Source organism: Lonchura striata, chromosome 3 (genome assembly GCF_050655825.1).
Source record: "Lonchura striata isolate lonStrDom1 chromosome 3, ASM5065582v1, whole genome shotgun sequence".
NCBI lineage: Eukaryota > Metazoa > Chordata > Aves > Passeriformes > Estrildidae > Lonchura > Lonchura striata.
The window spans coordinates 40,227,355-40,248,725 of NC_140705.1; the positions used below are offsets into that span (position 1 = coordinate 40,227,355).

Here is a 21,371-nt window from a genome sequence, read left to right on the forward strand (position 1 = left end):
GCCGGGGCCCCGATTCCCTAACCCGCCTTGACAAGGGGCTGGCAGAACGCCCCTGGGCCACCGCCAGCTCCGCGCCCGTGTGCGGGGCCGCCCAGGGCCGGAGCGGTGCTGCCCGCGGCCCCAGCGGGGCTCCGCTCCCGGCTCCCGGGCTCGCCTCTTTTCTGGCGAAAAGCCCCATCCCCAGCCTGGAGCGCTCCGCACCGGAGGGAGCGCTCCGCACCGCTGCGGAGTGGGGCAGTGGCGACCGCGACCCCTCTAAGAAGGTGCTTCTCAGAGTGAGGAGCGGGAGTCGTGCCCAAAAGTGCCCTGAAAGCTGTAAGAGGGGAGGGAGGATCACGTCGCCCGATGAAGCAGGGACACAATTTATCTGAGCTCTTCCCGAGGATGTTTTTTCTCCATCAGGCGTGAGCACTGACAAAACAAACAGAAAAGCGACCGTTATATTTGTCAGAGAAAACTGGGTACTTTTTTTTTTTTTTTCCCTAAAATCTGTTGCTGTGTTTCGTCCTGCACAACTGTGCGGACAGAGCAGGCTTTGGAAAGACCTTTATGAGACCGCTCTCCCGAGCCAGAGAGGCTGAATCGCCTCTCCTCTCCTTCCAATTCACCTGCTTTTCACGCCAACAGAAACGCCCTTCCAGCTCCAACACGGGGCGGTCATTTCCCAGCCAGGGTTTTGAACACTAAATTGCAAACTCCGTTGCACCAATCGCATCTGGGGCTGTCTCCAAGAATTCAATAAACAAGCTGTATTAACTCCAACCAGAATTTATCTCGTAGACTGATGGAATTCGTCTTTTTTTTTTTCGTTTGCTTCTTCTGCTTCTTTTTCCCCCAAGGCCTCATATTCACCACTCAAAATTTAGCAGCCTGCCTTTGATAAATTACTCAAAGTAATCCCTGCAACAGCTAAGTCTGACTGGTTGACGTTGCGTTAGAAGTCTTCATAGCGGTATCTGTCTATAAAATATTCACTTGCGGACTACAAAGGGTGGATCATTTTTAATGACAAGATTCAGAACTGGAGGATGAAGGGAAAAGATTAATATCCGTGAATTCAAATAATTTAATTTCAAATACTGAACTTAGAACATTATATCCCACTAGTTTAAACACTGATGCAGATAAAATAGCAGATTCTCAGATGAATGGAGCGGCTGGAAGAATAGAGTTGTGAGGAATGTTGGAAATGAACATTAATGCAAACTTTACAGGAACTTTTTTTTTTTTTAAAATTCTACACCTTTCTACATTCTGTCTTCCGGGATAATCAGTATTCTAGCAGGGCAAAAATGTACATGATATCACACGTACACGTGTGTATATCTATATATGCAGGGAGAGATTTTGTTTTCTCTAGAGATAGATGGAGAAATCTATTTAGATGGAGGATTTTAATTTCAATGGGTAATGTGAGCTTGTGCAATCAAAGTTATCAATTTCTGTCCTTTTTGTTTAGATTTCTTAGTTAAATGTGTTTGTTATATCTACCCTGAGGAGAAGCAACTTGAAAGTGTAGCTTTTGAGTCATCTTATAAATACATCCCTGAGGCTGCGGTTCTTGCCGCTTTAAGCAGTTTTCATTAAAGCAGCCAGCTGCCTCTTTGTGTAGATTGGATTTTTTTAAAGCAATCACTTGTGAAGCCCCGGCCTCAGTTTTGTCTCTCCGCAGGCCCTTAAAGTTGAAGTTTCATTCATGTCTTGGGTCTCTCCGCCGAATCAGACTCCTCGGAGCAGCACTGGAAAGAGCCACACGAAAGCACAGGCTTGAATACCTCATAGAGAAAGGTTAAAAAGGAAGCAGAGATCAAAACAATCCCATCTCACAAAAGGTGCATTAAATGCGCCCCAGCAATAAGCACAAATCTTCCAAGTTGGCCTTTAAAGCGAGCACCAGGAGTCTCACGTTTATTGCACCCAGCAATTCTCTGAGCGACTCTCCACGTCTTTGCACTCCTGGAGCATTTCCTCCTAAAACAACATCTAATGGGTAGATAATAGAGACGCGGAAAAGAGGCGCGGGGATTTCTCCCCCTCCTCCTTTCCTTTCAGCTGCGTCTATCTCAAGGTTTGGAGAGCAGAGTTTAAAAAAAAAAAAAAAAAACAGCTTTTCACCTCTAAACACAACAGGCATATGCAAATATATATTCCCCAGCCTACAGCCGCACGCACCCAAACGCACAGAGGAGCGCGCTTTTGGGGAGCGTTCCCCCAGCCCCCCGAGCCGGGGAGGCTGACGAGCGGCGGCTGAAAGCTGCGGCTCGCTAGGAACGAGCCGTGCTCTTGTTTTGCTGCTGGAAATGCAGCTTTCTCTCCGGCACGCACGGAGTTGAAACACCAGGGAGCCCAACATCTCGTCAGCCGGAGCCCGCCGCGGCAGCTGGGGGCGGGTGGCGGGCAAGGGACCCCCAGGTGGGGAGCTGGGGGGGCCGGCGGGGGGCGGCCAGAGGACTCCGGCAACCCGCCCGCGTCCTTCTGGATGCACCTGATGTGTATGCAGCACCTCGCCTCCCAGCCAGGACTCAGCTCCAGTTAAGTGGCGCTCTATGTATTTTATAGCGAATATTCTCGAGTAGCTGCACTGCAATGAAGGAGATATCAAGGAGGCCTGTCAGTTCAAAGCTTTTGGGGTTGTTTGAAAATCTTCTTCACGTCAAAGTAAGCAGCCCTAGTATTTGAACAGCTGCTTTGAACAGTGAAAAGGGCTGAGCTGAATCAAAACACTGCAGTGTCTGCCCAAGACACCGCATCACCTTCAACCTGCTTTTATACGAGCAGAGAAAAGGAAAAGAAAGGCTGGTGAGACCTCTAATCCCGCGGGGTCAGCTCCGCCAGAAAGGGGCCACATGACTGTCTCTTTTACATCCCTAGCGGCCCGGACCTGAGCGGCGACCGGAGCCGGAGCCCGCGGCGGGCAGCGGCGAGGCGACAAGACCGGCGGTCGGGCGCTCGCTCCCCGCTCCCCGGCGCTCCTCTCCACGGGGGGAGATGGGAGCGGAGGATGCTTAAGGAGCGGTATTAATGACAGGGCTAACAATGATGGGGAGGACGAGGAGGTGGAGTCTGCGGCGGCTCTGAATGCACCGGCCGCGCTCCTCGCTGCTCCCAGCTGCGCCTCCGTAGGCGTGCGCTCCGCCGGGGAGGGGGCAGGAGGGACGTCGGGGGGCTCTGCCGGGGAGACGGGGTTTTGTCCGCCTCCTAAGGCCGCTACTTCGGTAACTGTGATTACCGTCAGCCCGTGAGATGTGCCGCTGGGGCGGCGGGGGGAGAGGCACGCAGGACGGCGACCGTAGTAGGCAGCACCTGCCAGAGGGCCGGGCGGGACAGAGAGGGCCGGGGAGGGAGGACAAGAAATGCACGATTGGGGCAGGCCCGGAGGGGTTTCCCCCCAGAAAAGTGTTGCTTGAATCTCGCTGACCCCGTGTCCCGTCTCCTGGTCGAGGCGAGCCGCGGGGAGCGCGGTGCCGTCGGCACTCCACGGGGACCGGCTGTCCGTGGGGCGTGCACACGCCGTGAGCCCGGGGCACAAGGGAGGTCCCTCGGCGACCACCGGGGTAGGTCCGTGCTCAGCGAGCACCGCACGCTGGAGGCACCCGCGTGAAAACCTCACTCTGAAAATGATGCGTGGCGTGGCCCCTCGTGTCTCGTCCACGCAAGAACTTTTGGCAGCGGACCTGGAGGCGGGCTGGCGGGAAAGCCGCCCCCGGCGGCGCTTCGGCGGCCCCAGGAGCGGGGCCGTAGGGCTGGCCCGGGCGCGGAGAGTGGGGCGGCTCTCCCACGACGGTCCCCGCGATGCCTTGGCAGAAGCCTGCTGCGGACTTGCCCTGTTGTTTTGTTTCAACTCACTGGTCTACACCTAATTGGGAGGAGAGAGACGAGAAAATGAGCATCAAATTATAAAATTCCTGGGTGCCCAGTTGTTTACACACGGGAAACAAAAGGCACAGCTTCACTTCAGAGACTTCCCTCTCCGCAACCCTCGGAAGAAAAGGCAGTATTGTTCTTTCCTTTGCCTGCACCTCGAAGAAAGGGGGGAAAAAAACCCCAAATCTTAGGAGACTCTCTCCACTCTTCCATGGACAAAGTTTGCGCCCCCCTCCTCCTCTCCTTCTTCTTCTCCTCCTCCTCTTCCCTCCCCTCCCTACCCCCCGGCAGAAGGAGCTCTTGATACGCCGCTAAACTAACGAAACGAGGTAACTCCTGCTGCGCCCCTTGTCTCAGGGCACTGGATATCCTGTTTATGCTGCTGCTGTGTATATGTTTATGTGCAGAAGCCCATCCCCCCTCTCCTCCACACCCCCACGCAGAGGAATATTTCCAGGCAAGGAGCCTTTCCAGCGCTCACGTTAAACACGATGATTTATAAACAACTCGCAGAAGAAAGCTGTTTCTTGTTAGTAGTAATAAATTCCCCGGTCCGCCCTATTGTGTTATTCCGATGAAGATAGTGGGAGCCTGCGACGCGCACCTATCCCCATGAGCAGTTTATTTTCGAGACAAAGCTATGGCTTTCAGCTCAAAAATGGGCAGCAAACTCTTTTCGCGTCGGCCAGCCTGGCGCTGCTCATTCCTAGGAAATCCGAATCCAGTTCCAGGGTCTCCTTCCTTCCTGTCCGGGCCGCAACTTCTTTTCTTTTTCCTATCCCCCTCTATTTTCCCTATTTGTTTTTTTCCTTTTTCCACCACCCTCTCATGCCCATCTTCCGCATCCATGCAGAGTCCTCAGCGCCGCTGAGGCGGTCCCGCAGGCGTCCCGTCCCCACGGGACGGGACAAGCAGAACAAAACCACCCCCTCAGCGCCGAAGTGCGAAGCCCCGACATCACGGGAGGAGTGGAGCGCTGCGGCGACCACCGGGCGCCGGGAGCAGGGCAGGGCCGGAGGACAGGCAGAGGGCCGCCCGCTCCCCGCTCCCGGGCCGCTCCGGTGGGGCCGGCTGCGAGGCGGCGCCGAGAAAGTTGGGGGCGGGCAGGCGGGCACCCCCCGGCCCGCAGCGCCCGCTCCGGGGCGGCGCGGCCGCGCTCCGCGCAGAGACGCGCGTCGGGGCGCGAGCAACAGGAGCCGGCGGGCGCACGGGCAGCGGCAGCATCCTCCCGCCGGCGGTGCGGGGCGGGCCGGGCCGGGGCGGGGCCGGCGGCGGCGCGCCCCTGCCCTCCCCTCCGCTCCCCCCCGCCCCGCGGCCGCCGCTCCCCCGCGCCCCGTTCCCCCTCGGAGTTGGGTTCGAGCGGGGGCGGGCCGGGGGCGGGCCCGGGGCGGGGCGCGGCCGGCGGGGAGCGCCAATGGCGGGCGGCGGCGGCGGCGGTCGCCGGGAGCGCCGGCGTCCGTCAGGGCGCGGGGAGCCAATGGCGTGCGGCGGCGGGGCGGGGCGGCCGCGCGTGCCTTCGCAGTGGGCCCCGCCGCGCGGGCCGGGGGGGCGCGGGCGCCGCGCGGCGCCCGAGGCGAAAAAGTAGCTGTCAAATGCGCGGCGCCTTTAACCGGCGCGATCAGTGCGGCTCGGCGAGTCATGGCGACCGCAGCCTCCAACCACTACAGCCTGCTCGCCTCCGGCTCCCCCATGGTGCACGCCGAGCCGCCCGGCGGCATGCAGCCCGGCGGCGGCTACCGCGACGCCGGCGCCCTGGTGCAGGCGGACTACGCGCTGCAGAGCAACGGGCACCCGCTGAGCCACGCTCACCAGTGGATCGCGGCGCTGTCCCACGGCGGCCCCGGCGGTGGCGGCGGCGGCGGCGGCGGCGGGGGCGGCGGCGGCGGCGGCGGCGGCGAGGCGCCCTGGTCGGCGGGCGCGCTGGGCCAGCCCGACATCAAGCCGGCGGTGGTGCAGGCGGGCGGGCGCGGCGACGAGCTGCCGCCGCCGCAGCACCCGCCGCCGGGGCGGGCGCCGCACCTGGTGCACCACGGCGGCGGCGGCGGAGGGCACCACGCGGCGGCGGCGGCGGCGGCGGCGGCGGCGGCGTGGCGGGCGGGCGGCGCGGCGCACCTGCCGCCCGGCATGGCCGCGGCCAACGGCGCGCAGGCGGGGCTGCTCTACTCGCAGCCGCCCGGCTTCACCGTCAACGGGATGCTGGGCGCCGGGCAGCCGGGGCTGCACCACCACGGCCTGCGCGACGCCCACGAGGAGCCGCCGCCGGGGCCGCCGCACCACGGCCCCGAGCACCCGCCGCCGCCCCACGGCCCCCACCCCGGGGCGGCCGGGCCGGCACCGTCCGCCGCCGCCGCCGCGCCCCCCGGGCCGCCGCCGCACCACGACCCGCACTCCGACGAGGACACGCCGACCTCGGACGACCTGGAGCAGTTCGCCAAGCAGTTCAAGCAGCGGCGCATCAAACTGGGATTTACCCAAGCGGACGTGGGGCTGGCGCTGGGCACCCTCTACGGCAACGTCTTCTCGCAGACCACCATCTGCCGCTTCGAGGCCCTGCAGCTCAGCTTCAAGAACATGTGCAAGCTGAAGCCTTTGTTGAACAAGTGGTTGGAGGAGGCGGACTCCTCCTCGGGCAGCCCCACCAGCATAGACAAGATCGCGGCGCAGGGCCGCAAGCGGAAAAAGCGCACCTCCATCGAGGTGAGCGTCAAGGGCGCGCTGGAGAGCCACTTCCTCAAGTGCCCCAAGCCCTCCGCCCAGGAGATCACCTCGCTCGCGGACAGCCTACAGCTGGAGAAGGAGGTGGTGAGAGTGTGGTTTTGTAACAGGAGACAGAAAGAGAAGCGCATGACTCCCCCGGGAGGGACGCTGCCGGGCGCCGAGGACGTGTACGGGGCCAGCAGGGACACGCCGCCGCACCACGGGGTGCAGACCCCCGTGCAGTGAACTCGCGGCGGGGGCGCCCGGCCCCTCCTCCTCCTCTCCTCCTCCTCCTCTCCTTCCCCCAACTTTTGATTGTCCTTTTTTTTCTTTTTTTTTTCTTTTTTTTAAATTTTATTTTCTCCTATCTTTAAAAAAAAAAAAAAAGACAAAAAATCAAAAAAAGAAACAAACGCGAAAAAAAGAAAAGAAAACAAAAAGCGAGCAAGCGAGAGGGCGAGCGCGAATCACAGCGGACAGACAGATAGACAGACAAAGCACCTGCACCACACTGTCCCTTAGACTGTAGGAGGTGTGATGCTGTATTTTGACCTTTCCAGGCGAGTGCCCGTGCACGGGAGTGGAGTGGGTACCCCGCACGGGCAGGCAGGCGGGCACCGGCAGGGCAGCGGCAGGCACCGGCAGGGCAGCGGCAGGCACCGGCAGGGCAGGCGCAGGGCGAAGCGGTTCGCACAAAACTCCCTCATTCGCTGGCCAAAACATACGGCGCTGCCCTGCCGGGGAGGGGGCGGAGGAGAAAGGGGGGCACAGCCACCTCGGGTCTCCTCCGCAGCCCCCTCCCGCCACACAAAGGCAGATTGCATTGTGGAATGTCGCTCGGTGTTGGCACATGCTGCTGTGTTTATTTTCTGTGGATCCCCTGTATGAATATATGTAAAAAAAAAAAAAAAAAAAAAAAAAAAAGGAAGAGAACTGAAAAGCTATCCCTTTTTGATGTAGACAGTATTTAACCGTACGAATTTGCACTGCAAGAAAATCGAAGTTTACATAAACAAAATGTTTATTTTTTCTTTTTTCCCCCTTCCTTTCAGACCTTAATTTTGCAAATGACTTGCATTTTCCACAGTGAGTGTAAGTCAACCAGTGACCAGTCTACAATGTTACTGTGTTTTAGCCTTTGCTTTATGTGTATATGTGAACTTTTGTTATAAACAAGTATTCTTAAATACGTGTAACGCTTATTTTCTCCTTTTACCATAGCAAAAAAATTAGTATATGTGTGTGTATGTATACATATGCGTGCGTGCATAGACATACATATATACACACATATATATAATCTCTCTATATACACATATATATGCACCTCTAGCTTCCATTCTCCAGAGATGTGACTCTCGTAATTGTTTAATACATGCCTTCAATGGCAAGAGTCGAGTTTGGAGAAGGGAGAATAATGCAAATCAACAAAGTAAACTTCATTTTCAGGCAGTGTGTCCAGGGGTCGAGGCGCAACCAAAGGGGAGGAAAAAAATATGTGCAACCCTTCCAGACCGTGTCAGTGCGGGCAAGCAAGGCCTGGTGTGGGGAAGGCGGAGAGGGAGCGGTATGTTTCCAGAGTTTTCCCAGAGAAAGTGGCATTTCCTTGAAGGGGAAAGGGAATTATTTAGCTTCCCCACCACCGCCCCCTCAGCGCCCTTTCCTTCCCCTCCTCCTCCCACCGCGGCTCCCCTGCGTGCCTTTGGCATCCCCGGTCTCGCCTCCCGGGCCGATATCAGCCTCTAAACTTTCTTTTATTGAGCAGTTTTACTTCAAGGCAGAGCCAGGGAGAGCCTGAGGAGCTGCTGGGCCCGAGGTGGGGGTCGGGTGCTTACACCTGCCTGTAAACACACGCTGCCCCCTCCTCTCCACAGAGACTGCGTGCATTTCTTTTTCTCTTTACTTTCCATATTTATTTTATTTTCCATTTGTATCCAGCCCCCTCCCTTCCCATCCTCCCCTTGTCCTTTGGTCAGATTGTGCTATAATTTATTGAAGGAAAGGACCAGTTTTAACTTGGGCAGCCTTGTGTCTTTCACTGGGGAATGAAATGAAGTGGGGGAAAAAAATGCCATTTTTCAATCCGTGTTTCCCACCCCCCCCCCCTCGCTAATAGTTTTAAAGTGCATTTCGTGACATTATCTTGATGAGAAATGGTTAACTTTCCAAAATAAAAAAAAAAAGAGAAAAACCCACGGGGACAAAAAGGAAAAAAATGGAAAAAAAAAAAGGAAAACAAAAAGCTCTGAAGGGAAGCAGAGGAGCAGGACCTCGGAGCAGCGCATGTATGTGCGTGTGTCTGCGTGCGTGTTTGTATACTTATGCACACACACAGCTATGCATATACATTAGAGGAACTTTATGATAGTTATAAATTCATAAAGGGATCATTTAGTCAGCACAAACAGGTGCTATAGAGACAAAGCATTTTTATAATCTAAAAGTTTACTTAGTTGAGTGTTGGACAATTATGGAGAAAAAACAGTGAAGCATTCTCTCGCAGAACTCTCCTATAAATATTGCATTCAGTAGCTAAGGCTTTAGAATATGTTTCTCATTGTCTTTTAAAATGCCTGTGACACTGGGTTTTCTTTCCTTCTTTCTTTCTCCCTTTCTTTCTTGCTTGCTTTCTTTCTTTCTTCTTGGTAAGACAGATGATGATTTCTAAGGGGCACATGCATTAGCCTTTTTCCTGGTTTTCCAACAATTGTTAAAAAGATACGGGCACCAAGCTTTTCTCTTTTCTTTCTTTTTTTTTTTAATATTTTGTTTGGGTTTTTTTAAAAATTTTTGTTTGTTTGTTTATGTGTTGAGCTGCTTGTTATTTAAAATGTTGAGGACTAGCGCCTAGTGAAGTGAATCAGATCAGGGCAGATCCAGTGGTAAAGGGAGGAAATGAACTTTCAGACACTTATTAATATGTGTGTAAGGTCAGACAACGGAGTTGAGAGGATGTTTGAGAAAACCTCAAACTCCAAATAGGTTTACTAAAAAAAAGTTACCACGCAAACCTTACCACTATGTATATATGTTTAATATTTGTCCTTTGAAATGCAGAAATAGTTTCAATGTTTTCTTTGTCTATTTTTCTTTTTTTTTTTTTAAATGCTACCCAGGGAAATATTTTCATATCATTTTTAAGTGGCCTGCCTCAATGTATATTTATTTCTTTTAAAGCAAACAGGTTCTGGAAACTGTTTTTCTGTAGCTTTAAATGAGTAGGTGAACAAAATCTATATGGGATGTAATTTTTTTTTTTGTTCAGTCTCTTTAAAAATACTTTGTTTTGGTACATTTGGATGTGCTTGTGGGGAAAAATAAAAACGCAGAGATCCTTATATATTTATGTTAAAGTAATATTTTATTATCTACATAAAACAGAAATGCACAATACCTTCATAGTTTCTTCTAATTATTGAAATATCGTTATTTTATTTTTAAAGATAGCACAGATTTGCATAGTTCTTAAGATCTGGAGGGAGAAGACCCCAGTACTTATACTGAGCTGAGTTCTGTGTAAAAGCACCGCCGTTCCTTTCTATTTAATGGAAATTTTGGAATAAATTTGATGCCTATACCGAGAGGTTCCACGCTTGTAACTTTCAGGGTCTTGAAGGAGAGCCTCGGGAGCTGTGTTCATTGTGTCTCCGCAGATGAACCACAGCCGTGTGTTTTGGAGCATTGATTTCTGTGCGGGTAGGGCTGTCCTGCCTTTGATGCTGGTGGGGAGATCTCAAGTTTGTTGCATGTTCTGGCGGAAGGCAAGGAGGCAAGGTTCGACTCTTCTCGGTCTCTTTTTATATTTTAACATCTGACTCCTTAAAAAAAAAAAAAAAAAAAAAGAGAGAGAGAGAGAGAAAAGCAAAACAAAAAGGCGGGGCTTAATGATGGGTGTACCGTCTGGAGGAGGAAGGAAGAACGCGCTGCCCAGCGGGGCTCGCACCCTCGGCCGGGCCGGGCCGAGCCCCGCGGCGATGGCCCGGGTTTCACGCTAGGTGTGTGCGGCTCCGTGCGGTGGCGAGTGGGTCGGTTTTCCCGGAGGGGTCCCGGCTGGGACCCGCGGGGCTGGCGCGCTGACAAGCGACATCCAATTGCGCAGTGTTCGCAGGCGCGGCGGTGCGTTCAGGTCCTTCTTGGCTGGCTCGGGTTCCTAAGTGCGATATCCTGCTCTTATCCGCCCCCCTCCTCCCCTCCTTCACGATAGTTTCTAGGCTTATTAGATTTAATCATCTTTTCTAACTTCTAGTCAATATTACACTCATCCCGAACAGATTCAGCTAAATGATCTTATCAATAGTTTCGAAGAGAAGTGACAGAAAGAAGAAGTGTTTTGTGACCGCAGACGTGCTGACGGGTAAAATGTTGAAGCTGGGTATGGATTTAAAAGTCCTTGGTCAATAGCCCGCGGAACGGGCTGCGGAAAGCGAGCAGCCTCTGCCCTCTGCAGGACACTCGGGTGGGCGCCCAGGGAATATTTCGCCTTTGCCGACAGGGCCCCGCGATCGGGGAGCGCTCCGGTGTCGGGCGGACTGGAGGTGACTTGGATGGACGGTGCCCGCTCGGCGGGGCAGGCCCGGCGCCGCGGGGATGGCCGGCTCCGCCGGCGGCAGGGTGGCGCGGCCGGCCGCTGATCGGGGCCGGGCCTGCCCTGGAGGAGGTCCCGGGGCCGCTCCTCCGGGACTCTTTGCCCAGCGAGAGGCCGACCTTACGGGAGAGACTTCTCTCGTCCTTCCGGAGTGGTTATGGGGAGGCTGGCTGGTTCGGGGGTCATTCTTTTTATCTCTTTCGATCTCTTTTAAAAGAAAGGAGACGGGGAGATGGAGTAGCCACAGGATGCTCCTTCTTCAGATGGATGTCAGGGTGTGAGGCAGATCCCCGGGGTCCCTCGCTCTCATTTCCAGGCAGGGACGCTCTGTCGTAGGTCAGATGTCAACAACAAAAGCCCTGTTTCCTCGGTTCTCTCTCTCTCTCTCTGGTGGAGGCCGAAACTGGAAGGCGAGAGGAGGCTGTATATCCTCAAGTCTGTCAGTCTTGATTGTCACCCCCAGTGTCTCCAGCCCGGCAGGGGCGAGAGGCAGTAGTCGGTGTTGCCCTACCCGGGGAGCTCCTGCCGCCACCCAGCTGCGCCGTCTTTCCTGAGAGTGGGCAGTGGGGGACGGGGTTTGGAAAGAGAGAAGCAGAGGAAGGGGAAATCATCCTACAAATTCCCCAGGTTGCGGGGCAGGCCGGGATGGTGTCCAGCCAGGTGTTACTCTCGGGCCGGGCAGCTTTTGAGAGCCTTGGCGGGTGCAGAGGCCGCGGTGTCTCTCCGTCGGGCTTTGTTAGTGTCAGTCCGTGGCCCCTTCTCCGGTGCCGCGGCTCCGAGCGCGCTTCTGGCCGTCGCCGGGCGCGGGGGTAGGGCGGGACGGTCCCGGCTGCTGCGCCTTCCCGGCCTCCTGGCCACAGCCTGGGGCTGCTCCTCGCCCTCCGGCTGATCTGGTGGGGGAAAACCCTCTCCCTCGGCTGCTTGCCCCTGCCTGCCGGGCCGCCCCAGGCCTCGGGGCTGTCCCAAGCCGCGTTGTTGGAGGTTTGGTGGCTCTTTGTTGCTGTGCCGTCGGTGAGGGGGACAGAGGACGGGAAAGGGAGGCGACGGCCTCCGGTGGGCGATGAGGCCCAGGGTAGAGCGATCACCGGCGGGCGGGAGAGCTGGGCTTAGTCCAGCTTAAACCTCTAGCCGTAGATACAGCACTGGGGGAGGGTGGCGGGCATAGGGGGAGCCCCAGCCAGAGCTTGGGCAGCGCCTTGTGGAGCAAGGAGTACAGGGTGAGGAAAGAAGGAAACTGCCCGCGGCTTTTTGTCAGTAGACGGGGCAGCGACGGCCTTCTGCTGCGTCCAGAACGGAGCCTAGGCGCTGGGGTTTGTCTTGGGAATCGTGGTTCTCCCACTTCCCCTGCTCCAGCGGGCGGGTGTCTATTTATTGTGCGTTTTGGAAGGAATGCGACCTGGATGCCTCTCTGGCTTTAAATCTCGAGACAGAAAAGATAAAAATCCAAATTTTCAGAGTTGTATACACTAAATTGGCACTCTGTGCTCCGAGTACGGCCGGGCTGCCGTCGGGGATGTAGGAAGAAGTTCCGCAGAAGCAAGTTTGCCGGGCGATGCTGAGGGAGCGGGCACTTCTCCTGGGAAAATTAGTTAGAGCAAAGCCAAAGCTTTCTTTAGCAGAAATGGTAAAACAAAAAGCAAAGACTCATCTTCATACCCGGCTTCTCATCAAACTATAAACCAAACAAGTGGGCTCCCTGGCAGGCGAGTCCCAGCTGCAGCGCGTGGATTCTCACGCTGCAGTCGGCCTCGGCCCGTGGCCTGGCCCACGCTGTGGGTCTCTTCCTTCGAATCGTTTATCTCGCCCTGCAAACTCCCTGTAAATACCTCCGAAACTCGGGCAAGTGCCGGGGTTTCACGCAGGGCCCTCGGGGACGGGAAGGCCGCCCGTGCCGGCGCGGAGCCCCTTCCCCCGCAACCGCGGCCCCGCAGCGGCCCGGTGCCAGCGCCGCCAGACCGAGCATCCACGCGGGACGCAGGCGTCGGACCCTGCCCTCCCGTCGGCGGGCAAAGGGAGAGAGGGATGAGGCAAGGACAGCGGCAACAGAGTGGCCGAAACTGTGCCAGCGTTGCCGGGAGGAGCGGCGGGCCGGCGGCGGGCGCTGCTCCCCGGCCGGGGCGCGGGCGGCTGGGGAGGGGGTGCCAGGACCCCTTCGCCCCAGAAACGCCGCGGTTTTGGGCCGTGTCTGCCTGGCCCCCTCCGTGCTCCTGCCGGGGCAGAGCCGCTGCCGGCCCGAAGCAGCTCTGCCTCCCTTCGCGAGTGGGGATGCAGGGCGTGGGGGCCACCCGCGGAGCCCCATCGCTTCTCCGGCAGGGCCGGGGCGCTGCGGGCCGTCCCAGCGCCGGGCTCCAGCCCCCGCCCGGCCGCAGCGTCCCGCCCGGCCGGGCTGAGCTGTACCGCCCCGCGTGTCCCTGGGCCTGTCCACACAGATGTCATTTTTAAAGAATAAAAAGAGAGCGGGCCGGTAGGAAGTTGGCGGCCGGTTTTTCTCCCCCTCCTCCTCGCACGGCGGTAAATCCTGGCAGGCAGAGGCAGCTTGTAAAAGTGATGACGAGACCGCTCTCCCCCTCCTCTTCCCCGTCCCGTCTCCTCCCGTCCCGGGAGTTGTAAGAGGCGCCCGACTAAAAGTTAGGACTTGTTTTTAGCCAGCCTGACTCATTCATTAATTCTCTTTCCCTCCTTGATTCATTCATGTCTACAGTCATTCATTGCCAAGTCCATGGAGGCATCAGCTCCTTGGTCAGTAGGGGAGACGTACAAACAAGGATGGTGCTATTTATTTCCCTCTGCCTGTGGATTTCTAAGACGTTCAAGCAGGCACAATCATTAAACTAATTTGTATTTGATTGTTTGGGCGGACGGGGGTGAATTTTATTGCACTAAGCATTCAAGCACGCACGCATCGCTGATTACCAGTATACATTAAATAAAGTTGTTTGTACACATTGTCTTACCACATATAGGCAGTCTTATTATTCTAATTACTCTAATTAGTGCATTGAAATGTTTTCTACTTGATTTGAGGAGACAGTGATTAGTTCTATTACTTCTTTTAACTCTTATTTCGTGGAAAACTGTTGATGCATGTTCCAATTACCTTGTTTTTCTCTTTAATATAGCGTGGGCCAAAATTATTATGAAATTATATCGTTGGCGGGTAGAAACATCCATCTATTTTCCCTTTCTAAAAGAACTTCCATTTTTTTGTATCCACCACCACCACCACCAGACAGAACACCCCCAAAGCGTTCACAAGTAATTACTTCTAGCCAAAGCAACACGTTTCTTCTTTATGATTTCTTCTGCTAGTGCTTTGGTGCTTTGTGGTTGTAGCAGTAACCTTTATTTTTTTTTTTCCTAAAAAGAAAAACAAATAGTCTGACATATACTTCACGCAAAGCTATTTCATAAGTTTTAAATTAAGGTTACTATTAATTGATAGGATCAGTTCATCAAACATGTCACTTCGATAGGGAATTGTAATTAAAACCTCAATCCCGTTTGAGACTTAGTTTTATCTTAGACACTTTCGTGAAGGATTTTTCCCCCCTTTTCCTTGGCGGTTGTAGTTCGAAGCACGGTGGGGGTACAGAGTGGAACCCAGACCCCACCAGAGCAGGGAGGTTATTTCATTATTGAAATACCCATCTTCACTATTGAGCCAATTGAGGTTTTATGTCGAGTTTTGGGATGTGTGTGTGTTGGTCTTTTGTATTGATGTGGCGGCCACTTAAACCCAGACGATGACAAAGCGGGCGGCGGGGATGGAATCTCGCCTTCCTTTCAAATTACAGGCAGGGAGACTGGCTATTTCTCGGTCATAAAAATACTGCCCTTTTTTTGTTGGCTTTCCCCTCTTCCTCTTCAGGTTAGTTTGTTAAATAAATTCGAAGGGATGGGGGGAAAATAAAGAAGAGGTGGGGGAAGGAAAAAAAGGAAGAAACGCAAACCATCCCTTAAATTCTTAGAAGTCCAGGTCTGGAGGGAAATCTATGGAGTTACATAGGTAAATATTGGGCCTAGGCTGCTTATACTTTTAATATTTAAACTGGGATTATAGGGGATCTAAAGACGCCTTCCTAACCTTTGCCAATTGCCTGCGCGAGGAGAAATCCCGCAAGATGCAGCAAGGGGCGAGACGGCTTCCCGTTGCTTCTGATAAACGGCTCCGCGCTGGCGTGGCTGGGGACCGACCTTCCCCAGGGTCGAGGCTGACGGGGAGCAGGCAGCGCTGGGGCTTGGAGCGTGTTTGGAGGCGGGGGTCCTGTTCCTGCTGCCCGCGGAGAATCGGCTCGCCCCGCTCCGTGGGCCGAGCTCAGCGCGGGCAGCGCTCTGGTCCGGGGAAGGCGGCACGGGCCGGGGCTGGGGCCGGGGCTGGGGCCGGGGCTGGGGCTGGGATTGGGGCCGGGAGCGGGGTCGGGATTGGGGCCGGGATTGGGGCCGGGATTGGGGCCGGGATTGGGGCCGGGATTGGGGCCGGGGCCGAGCGTGGAGCGCGGGCGCCCCCCAGCGGCCGCCGGCGCCGCCTCGGGGACTCCCCGGGGAAGGGCAGGGGCGCATCCCGCATCCCGCATCCCGCATCCCGCATCCCGCAACCCGCATCCCGCATCCCGCAACCCGCAACCCGCAACCCGCATCCCGCAACCCGCAACCCGCAACCCGCATCCCGCAACCCGCATCCCGCATCCCGCATCCCGCATCCCGCATCCCGCAACCCGCATCCCGCATCCCGCATCCCCCTCCCCGATCCCAGAGCCCGCGCTCTCCCTGCGCGCAAGGACGGCCGGGCTGCCTCAGGGACACCCATCGGAGAGGCCGCTGGAGCCCATGGTGCCTCTGGGAGGGGGATGACAAAGTCGTGAGTACGCCTGTTGTCTTCCCTTCCTTTTAAATTTTTTTTTTTGGTGGTTTGGTTTTGGTTTGTTTGCTTTGTTCGGTTTTTCGCTTGTTCGCTTGTTTGGGTTTTTTGTTTGTTTGGGTTTTGTTTGCTTTTTATGTTTGGGGTTTTCTTGTTTGTTGTTTTTTTGCTGTTGTTTTTTTAAATATACACACAGAAACATCTAAGTCCCACGTTAAAAGTGTTGCTTGTCCTGTCGTCTGCATGGGATTTAAAAAAACCCAAAAAAACTACCAACTACCACCCGGTAAATCCATGGTTTATTTGCAAACCCCTGAAATCTGGGAGACATGCTATTTGCCTCCCCTCCTCCTTCCGCTGGGGAGGTGTGGTGTGCAATCTTTCAGACTGGCAATCCCTCCAGTTCAGGCATGCTGGATAACAGGACAAAGCTCTGTCACTTTTCCGTGGCACAGAAGCAGACCCACGACGTGGTCCCGCAGAGGGGGACACCTGTGGGGCTGTTCTGGCCATGCTGTGTGAGCATGGTGCAGCTCCTGTTCCTGCCCTCAGGCTTGCAGGGAGGTGCGAGCCCAGCGCCAGGCATCCCGCAGCCTCCAAAGCTGTTCCCTGTCCCCTGCACATCCCCAGCAAACGAGTGCACAGCTGAGCCAGAGAGACTGGGGCAGGTCCCAAGGACCTGAGAACACCTCTGCCAGCGCCTTCCCACAGGGCTCCCTTTTTCTGAGAAGGCAGGGGGCTCAAATCCCACCATTTCACCAAATGGCTTCTATTTTACTGAAGGCAAACCACCCCACATGCCAGACCAAATACCTCCAAAAAAACCGCAACCCCAAGACTTTCCTCCACTGGCTGAACCCCCATTTCCCAGGAACAGAGATCTGGAGACAACCCTGGTCCCCTGCAGGGCCTTTCTTGTGCTGGCTGGGTGCTCTCTTTTTCCACCCAGGCCCAGGACAGCCTCCCCAGGCAGTCTGGGATGCGCCAGGAGTTCAGCTCTGCATGGGCCCACACCCGCGGCAGCACGGGCTGGTACGACCACACAGGTTTGCATCTTGTGTTTATTTCAGTGCCGCTGGTTTGTAACTACCACTTGCAACGCTCTGTATGTAGGTGCTGAAAATGTTAAAATATTGTGAATATCAAGAACCCAAGACATTCAGACATTCTGCTGCAGCAGACTTCATTGCACTGAAAACTGATAAGTGACATATCACGATCTCAGAGTCTCTTGTTAACTCAACAAGCAAATTGAGCTGAAACAAAACAAAACAAAACACCCAAGACAGATTAAGTTTTAGAAAGAAATAAGCATTCTGCACAGAGCTAATCACACTACAGGCAGCCAATACTGTAGTACTGAGCAGATACAGGAGAATATAACCTGTTTCCCAGCTGAACATCAATGCTGGACTTGTTCAGATAGCAGAAATGAGATGCTATGAGTGCAGCAGGAAGTGGAAAGGTAAGCTATGGCTACATCTTCAAATATAGACCATGTCTGTGTCCATCCTACCTGTGGAGATTGCTCTGTTAACAGTAGGCAAAAAACTGTAAGGTTCAGCCTCCAAAGGGAAAAGCTGGCTTTGTCCCAGGGACCCTTCCTAAACCAGTTGATACGTAAGGATTGATTTACTTGCTAATAGATCGAGGAGCTGGAGAATATTGGCTTTTTGCATACTAACTTTGCATACATGCTCAGTATATATATCATATCCCAAATCAGATGTTTTTAATTTTGGGTGGAATCGAGACCTATAGCTTAAAGCAGTCCCTCATTTAATCATGCATATCTGCCTCTTTGGATTGGGCAAGAAAGAGGACAGACAACCCAGCCTGCCTTGTGCAGCCAGCCAAGAGAAGTGAGTGTTTCAGAGGACCTGCAGAGGTCCATTCAGCTTTGGTCCTGCCTCCTCCCATTCAGAAATACAGGCCCAACCACAGTAGGGGCCAGGCCACTTGAGGTTTTATATCCATAGGCTTGATTTCACTCCCCTTCACCTCCCACAGGCTCTACCCACAAGGCTGAAATCAATCTCCTTCTCCCCTGCTTGTCCCCAGCACTGTGACTCTTGGCCTCCTGCCTCTACACCTCTAGTGAAAAGGCAGAAGGGGGCTCACCCTGAGAACACACACATAACCCAGCAGCTAAGCCTCAGCTGCACCTTCAATTAATTCTCCTTGGCCTAAATCCAAGGCTTCCCCATTCCAGCACTGCTCCACTGCCAGACTTGGACCTAACTCTCACCAGAGGAAATAAGGCTAGCTGCAGTAGGCTCCTGCTAGTCCCAAGCATGCAGCCTATGTGGCCACAGGCGGGGGAAAGCCCCATCATTTACATGTAGTGAACGACTTCTAGTTAAGGTAAAATTCAGCAGCAACCAGAGAGTCTGGGGTAAGGACACTGGAGTTTGCAGACCTTAGAGGCAGTGGCTGCAGCAGCTGTGAGTGTTGTAAAACAAGAATAACAGCCTCATTGAAATGTTACAATTCCAACCTGTTACCCAATACAGAAGAGCATCCCAAGGGAATATGGACCATTTTCTCATATCTGTTTTGAGACAAGATACAGCATCGCTATTTCCCGGCCAGAGGGAACAGCCTCTGCCTTCCCTGGATAGATCCTGCTGTTGTGTGTGAACAGAACCACAACAGATATGAATCATTCAGCAGCAGACAGAAAGATGCAAGAAGCTGGAATTCCCTCACTCTTCCAAATTTATTTTAGGAGACTTCTGGGGAAAAGTGTCTTTTGTAAGGAGACAGTGTTGTTCTGAGGAAAAAGATACGCTAGGAAGCAAGGGAGTACATGCACTCTTCCTTACACAGACTGTATGCGTTCATTTAGTCTCCTACAATATTTAAGGCAACTAGAAGATGTAAAAACTGCCTAAGGACTGTGTATTTAGGAAAAGACAAAAAGAGGGGTTGTAATCCCACCCCCTCACAAATGACTTCTTCCTATCAGGTGACAGCACTGAATCATTATCTGGAGATCCTTAATCCGTGCCTCCTTTACAAAGATTGCAACTTTGAGAGGAGGAGATGCAGACGTGAAAGCCTCTACACCTTTTGGAGAGCAGCAGAACACCCACCAATCAATATTTTAACTTGAAAACTGCCATAATTCTCTGAAAAGACTGAATTATTTAAAAGTATAGATATAAATAAATCAGAGCAGCATTGTAGATCTCTCAGTTTAATCAGTGCCCACAATATCTTACAAATCCTTTCTCTTAGCCAATTCAAAGATAGTGATTTACTCTTGTATAACATTTTTCTCCATGAGTCTCACGAGTAACAGATACAGTAAATACTACCTGGTAACACACAAATGGAAAATGAGTTAGAATCATTTTAAAACTCCTCCCCGGGTCAAGCAGCAGCCACAGCATGGATAAAAACAGTCCAGGGCACCTGAAGGCTATGTCCCACCATTTTTTTTCCCCTTCCAAAATCCTTTTAAAAAGAGGAGCATCTTATACTCAGCACTAGGCAGGGGCTCTAAAAGAGATATTTGCTGGGAGAATGAAAGTTACTGCAAGGCATTGTATCAAGTCCATCAGTGAATGTTATGGGGAAAAAAACCCAGATGTATGTTGAAAATAGCATGTCATCACCTTCAATGAACCCTCCCTGTGACAGTAGACAATTTTGCAGACAAACCCTTTGCAATTGCTAAGCAGAAGCAATGGCAAAAACACAATGAAGACTTCTCTAAACAGAGATACCACACAGTAAGTTCTCTGAAGTTTATTCCCAACACAGTAATTTTCTTCTAGGTTCTTCTGTGATAGGCCTTCTGTGCTACAGTAATGTTAACATTTATTATTAGACACGGGTACTAGAAAAGATAACCTAAGTAGATTGCCAGTCACATCTTTCCATCACACTCAGTGTAGTTTTTAAGTACAGACAATTTAATGCCTATTATCTGTTGGGGTTTTTTTTCAATATTTTGCCTGTGGTGCAATTTGAGTCCTGAGATTGTAGCCAGTTAACAAGGCTGAATTAAAGCATGATTCATCCTTTACACAAAGAAATGATGGAGACTGCATCACTGGGCTCCAACTGCATTTAGAGACCTATTGGCCTGAAGTTTGAACTGAAATTGTTTGTGCATTTGCATCCAGAGGGATGGACATGACCTTGCTACAAAAATGCTGCTACATTTATTTTAACTTTCAAAGATACTTGTCAGTTCAAAACTGCCTGGCATAAGGGAATTTTTATTTCTAGTTCTAAAAAACTGTAAGGGAAAGCATTATGTTAAAATATGTTTGTAATAATAAATGCCTACATTGTATATAATGACATTTGATTTTACCAGTGAATAAACAATTGCAGCATGCATGGTATCAGATCTGCAGTGTTCTGTTTAAATTTCAATCAAGATTGCCAATTGCATTGCAAAACAACAGACATAAGTTTGCATTTTTTTAATGCTTTAATAGAACAGTAATCTTTCCTCTCTCTGTCTAGACATAGAGCAGGTAAAAATATGGGCATGGAGAACACATAACTCCTTAAATTGCTCAAATAATAATCTGCCAAATAATAATGTAAAGAAGTGTATTACAGACTCTCAGGCATTAAAGTCTGCAAATCCTGAAATATTTTGAAATCTGGCTTTATCTGTGTAGGTTTTTAAACTGTTTGCATTACCCAAAGTGCCCCACAGAGGAATGACAGACACCTGACACATTTCAGATTTTTCAATACTGTGAACCAGGTATCATGAGAAACAGGGCCACTAGAAACAATGCCTGAAACTGTACTTTAGCAAGTGTCAAAAATCAGCTGTGTTTTGTCCAAATGCACAGAACCCAGGCCCAGTCTTTTTCTTACACTTCTGGATAACTGTAAGCACCAGCAGCTCTAAGTTGATGGTAGAAGACAGTTTTAGCACATTTGAAATTAAACTGGCCTGAGGCAAAGCTGTGATACAAAAGCAGAACCCTTCAGGAGGTGCTGGAGATTAAAAGTCTTATTAAGAGTTTCTTTAGAGATGTTAGAAAACTCAAAGCTCTCTATCTGGTTAAGTTAATTGCCTTGAACAATTAACACTATCAGGAGAACCTAACACTCAAAAAAATTGTCTAGAAGAAAATGGGCACTGATTAAATCAACACCAACTTAGGAAGCTATAAAACCACTTTAGATAAATCATCAAAAGGAGGACAAACTCCTAGCAAATCAGTTTCTCATTTTCAATTCAACATATGGGTTGATCTTGACAAGTAGGGTCCACCTGATCACCTGTCCCCTTCTGGTGCCCATATTTAAAGCTGCAGAGCCTTTAACATTTTTGCTAAATTCAGAGTTTATCATGTTACTTAAGTTCCACATTTAAAACCAACTGTACCA

At 52.5% G+C, this 21,371-nt stretch overlaps 1 protein-coding gene across 1 annotated transcript; it reads left to right on the forward strand.

Moving 5' to 3' along the window:
* Positions 1-5,384: 5,384 nt before the first annotated feature.
* On the forward strand, positions 5,385-10,144 carry POU3F2 (POU class 3 homeobox 2). The gene has a single exon (XM_021545034.4). It carries the CDS (start codon positions 5,503-5,505, stop codon positions 6,805-6,807), a length of 1,305 nt encoding a protein of 434 aa, XP_021400709.1. The 5' UTR covers positions 5,385-5,502; the 3' UTR covers positions 6,808-10,144.
* Positions 10,145-21,371: the final 11,227 nt, after the last annotated feature.

What these genes read in the sequence shown, in the direction of transcription:
- POU3F2 (XM_021545034.4), top strand. Translation starts at nt 5,503, where the DNA reads ATGGCGACCGCAGCCTCCAACCACTACAGCCTGCTCGCCTCCGGCTCC.